The 5,160-nt window shown below is 44.8% G+C and overlaps 1 protein-coding gene across 1 annotated transcript; it reads right to left on the bottom strand.

The window, feature by feature from the left end:
- Nucleotides 1-1,278: 1,278 nt before the first annotated feature.
- LOC308286905 (putative peptidyl-tRNA hydrolase PTRHD1) lies at nt 1,279-1,638 on the bottom strand (the record flags this gene model as incomplete). The annotated part of the gene is made up of 1 exon (XM_080728027.1): nt 1,279-1,638. One exon carries the CDS (start codon nt 1,636-1,638, stop codon nt 1,279-1,281), a length of 360 nt encoding a protein of 119 aa, XP_080584153.1.
- Nucleotides 1,639-5,160: the final 3,522 nt, after the last annotated feature.

Raw genomic sequence — 5,160 nt, forward strand, 5'->3', positions numbered from 1 at the left:
GAAAACATCATGGAAGTATTACAAATAACACCAAAGAAAGACAAAATAACGTCCCCACAAATATTGAAAGAAGACGCTTCCAGTAGGACTTGTTATCGCTACTGCACCAAGGGAGCGGGCGCGTCACATCCTCTATTTCACACTCACCGTTAGAACTTCCGTCTCCCAGACTGTATGCTGGGAGCATTTGCAAATCACGGAGGCAACAGTCTGGCCACGCGAGACTACTCCAATGTGGCAAAATGCACCTCTTATCCCTACTCCACAATGTGCATTGTATTTACCCATAAGCACACTTAAACATATTATTGTTTGGCTTCCTTCAAACAATGTAACAGCACAGCTAATAATAATTAGTAAAGAAAAAGAAAGACAGCAAAAACAGAGTCGGTAGCTGCGAAAAAGATAGGAGAGAAAAAAGATAGGAGAGAGAGGTGTGAGGGACAGGGGGCGGTAGTGTTCCCTTCTGGCCTGGTTTAATTTAATTCTTGACAGATTCATGTTCCTGATTGCACAGGTGAAGAAGCTTTCAACAGCCTGCTGCCAGTGACCCTAAGACTGCATAGCAAATTTTCATGCACCATCATCTGAAACATCCATGGTCAGGGGGGCTTTGATGATTCCGTGGGTCTTGCTGACACAACGTTAGTCCTCAACCGTTTTGTAGTTGAGGTCGGTACAAGCAGCCACTCAGGATTGTGTCGGTGGAACCTCTGTGGAAAGCACTTTGGGACAGATCATTCATATGCCTGATTGCACAGGTGAAGAAGCTTTCAACAGACTACTGCCAGTGGCCCTGAGACTGCATAGCGAATTTTCATGCACCATCATCTGAAACATCCATGGTCATGGCCCATGCCGACTTTTTTCGTTGTCTGAAAGTAGAGACGCTGCCCTGCATCCTACGACTCCTGCAGCACCTCCAATTTGGATCTGTCTTCTTTAGTCTTCTGTCTATCTTTGTTTTTGTTTTTTTCAATGATGAGAGCCAGGTTGTTCTCCTGGCACCATTGTGTCAGGGTCCTCACGGCTCTCTTGTAGGCTGTCTCATCGTCATTCAGGCATACTTTATCATTTAGTTGTAACTGTGCATGGCCACACAGTCGTAGGTGCACAGGGAGTAGAGAAGGGGCTCAGAACACATCCGCCCCAAGCAACATGGTAAAACCATCTGTGTTTATTTAAACACTAGTTACAAAGGGTCCATTTGGACACCTGGTAGTCCACAGGGCCAACCTCGAGAGACTGTGCCATAATGTACAGTTGGGTCAGTGTCCGTCATTTGAAGAGTTCAAAGTTGCGTAGCAGTGGGCGAACCATCTCTTTGGCATAAGGCTTCAGGGCCAGACAGGTGGGGATGTTCTCTGGTTGCTCAACCCAAAGCTTATGGGTGATGCCTCTCTCCGCCAGTTGCTCCGATAAGGCAGAAAGCGATGCCTCGTCTGGTCCCTGGAGAACCACTTTGTGCATGTTGTCCAGGTCCGCCAGGTACTCTTCTGTCTCTGTGTCACCGTGACTCAAGTGAATGGCTGCAGTTGCAGCATGACAGGCTTGAGCTATGACCGAGCCCACGGGCCAGCCCAAATCGTGGATTAAATCACAGCGGACTACAATGTACTGAACCAGCGGCGATGCCATTTACACGAGCCGGTAGACAAAGGAAGTACGGAAGCAAATTGTGGAAGGAACAGTGTAGTTTAAATCTTGCACTTCATATGAGCAGCCTGTGACATCATTCATCTGTGATGTCAGTCATTTATGACGTATGACTCCATATTTGGTCAAGGTTTCAGTGTAACCACATAAGCCCCATTGACGTCCATCTTTAACCGCTTATCTGGGGCAAAGATTTTTTTATATACCAAGATACCGTATGCCATCCTGGTTGAGGCCACTAGAGTGCGACATGGTCGTAAGTGGGCGCTGGCGTCTGACTGAAATGTCGCACACGCCCTATGTTTACTGGTGATAGTTCCCGTGAGAGTATGTTGCTGGGGCAGAGAAAGGTCGACAATAAAGTTGATTTTTATCCTGATTTGTCTCTCTGAGAAATGCCATTTTAGTATGAAGGTTTTGGGAATATTGTGTGGCTTGTGACGACCGGGTCCAATGTTTAGTTCAGTGACCATGGAGCTAAGGAATGGTTCAGAAGCTGTGTTCACGTTTCACTCTCGCATTGGAAATGAAAAAAAATTGTCCACCTACGTCACGCAGATACAGGATGTAAACCGGAGACGGCATGTCTCGCTATTTTGCTGTAAGCAACACATTATAGTTCTAGCCCAGCTTACGTAATGTTCTGGATAACACGTAGCCAATCAGGAAGCGGCAGATTGCTGCCAGCTCAAGGATTGGTCGAGCTTCACATGACAGTTAGCTTGCTGCAGAGTATCAGCTAGTTCTTCTCTATCTTTCTCATGAACTGATGTAACCTTTTTCTATAAGTGCTTTCCCATTGAAGTATTGGGAGACAATCTCACTTCAATGTCACACCTGATTGGCTCCCCATTAGAGTCAACAGCAATCACACTTGCAATTTCCAATTGCATCTTTCTAGTTCCGTCTTGGTCTGGGGTCGGGTCCATAGACTGTAAAAAACAGAAAATCAAACCTGAAGTGGATGTGTTCTAGAGCTATGAAATCTGTGTTCTAGATCTATACATTCTGTGTTCTAGATCTATACTTTCTATGTGCTTTAGTTCTATATATTCTATGAATTCTGAATGAATGAATGATTTTGTCTGGAGGGCCAAATTGTCATGTGAAGCTTGACCAATCCTCGATTCTGCCTGCACGGGACATGTACGGGACAGACATTCTCACTCCTTGAGAATCTATGGGAATCCTCAAAAAAACAGGTACGGGACAGACAAAGCCACTCCTTGGAAGCGGCTTTCACCGTATAAACATTAATAAACATTGTACGTAATGTTTATTAAGGTAAGAAAATCAAATGTAAATGTTCGGTGGAAATGAATGGAATCCTTTGGAGAACATGTTGCATTTGGTACCAGAACAGCACAACTAGCGGCCAATCATAGGAACTTTCAGTTCTGTGTTTGCTTCATTTCAAATCCGGACAACTGGCCCCCTGGTCGGGTCACTGGGCCAACAGTTCCGGACGTCCCTTTCCTGGACAACATAAGCCACTTCCTCCTGGGTGCTCCAAGGCCAGCGTGGAGATATAACCCCCACCAATCAGCTCCTTGGTCTCTTCCAAGTGGCACATGCCCTGAATACCTGAAAATGCCTTCATGAGGCTCAGTAAACAATAAACAAACTAAGTAAAAGGCTTAGCTTTACCCCTCATTGCGGTCCCGGACGATGAGACAGTCCCTGGCCACTAACACACCTGGGTGAGAAGTTAATTAAATAACTCTATCAACTAATATAGGTAATGGGCTGTGGGAGTTCAGACGTGCCCCCATATTCAATTAGAAAAGTGAGAATAGAGGAAAGATACGCAAGCATCTGCTGGTTGTTTGTAACATACTGTACGTTGCATTTTGAATGTTGTATCGCTGTAGTCATTGGAGCATGCAGTATGATGTTGTAAATAGGCTTTACTAAATCTTATTTACTCAATAGTAATGGAGATTTTCTTCTGAAATCCCAGTGCAATGGTATCAAGTGTGAGCTACTGTAATGCAATTGCTGTACAATACCCAGGAGTGAGGTCGTATATTGAAATGTATTAATGCCCTATACTTTCATCACTTCATATAGTGTTACACAAAGCTAAAGATCTGCCATTCTACAAGCTTACAACATGTCACATATTACATATAGTGATGCGTTGTGAGCATGTGAATCGGCTATCTTGCAAAATAAATAACACAAAAGGTCTCCACATCTCTCTGTGTGTGTGTGTGTGTGTGTGTGTGTGTGTGTGTGTGTGTGTGTGTGCGTGCGTGCGTGCGTGCGTGCGTGCGTGCGTGCGTGCGCGTGTGTGCATGCGTGCGTGTGCATGCGTTCGAACGTGCACACGTGTGTACATGTGTATGTGTGCTCTCTCTCATGATAAATACATAAGAAATAAATCATAACTGATGACCAATGTTTGATAAAAATGACAGGTGAAGTGAAACACTGGCGGTCTAGCACGCACAAGGTCAGCTCCATTTGTATTAGCTGTCTTTCCTCCAAGGCTTGCATCATAAATACAATCTGTCTATCCATCCATGTGTGCATGTGCCTCTGCGTATGGAAGGTCTCGTATGGAAGGTCAATCTTGACACTCATCGGGTGCTTGTTTGTTAGTTTCTTTACAGTATTGACTATTAGTCACTGGAGCCAATGGGTGATTATAGAGCTACTGTAAAACTGAATGTTCGGTTTTAGTGCAACGGACATTTCAGCCAGCCAAACAAATAGTGTGTGTGTGTGTGTGTGTGTGCGTGTGTGTGTGTGTGTGTGTGTGTGTGTGCGTGCGTGTGTGTGTGCGTGCGTGCGTGCGTGGCAGTGCTATGTCATCATTTCATCTAATAACTAAATTGGATCCATCATTTTTACCCCGTGTTCTCGACCAGTAACCGTTTTGGACATTTGTACAAGCTATGTTTCCACCATACAGTGCCGGATTGCTTTGCATCCTCCCAGTGAAACCCCTGGCTGTCAGGTGAGAGTCAAAGGCTAGTGAAACAGGTGGTTGTCTACATCAGTGCTTCTCAAACAACCTTTTCAGGCCAAGGACCCCCAAACTGACTCTTATTAGACCGCGGACTCCCATAATGCCCCGTTTGAAAAGAAATGCCAGGGACCACCTAACAGAAGATTTACAGCTACTGCATAGTAGTGATTCTCAACCATTTTAATGAGGACGCCTGCATTTTGAAATGCATTAGGTATACGGATCCCTATTTAATGGCATTTCTATCTCTGAGACCCCAATTTGTATTGTAAAATCAATGTTCATTTAACTCTGGGAGTGTACAAACGGGTCCATTTGGTTCCATCTGTACACTCAAGGTCCATTTGGTTCCATTTGTACACTCTCTGAGTTACATATACCCATAAGGGTCCATTTGGTTCCTATCTATGATTTAGCTGGGGACCCCCTGGAACTCCCTCAGGGACCCACTTCGAGAACCAATGGTCTATATCAGTAGTTCTTGAACTTTAAGGTTGTTATTTGGTTTTTGCCCGTGACCCCCAGAAGAG

Source organism: Nannobrachium achirus, assembly GCF_963921795.1.
Source record: "Nannobrachium achirus genome assembly, chromosome: 6".
Classification (NCBI taxonomy): Eukaryota; Metazoa; Chordata; class Actinopteri; order Myctophiformes; family Myctophidae; genus Nannobrachium; species Nannobrachium achirus.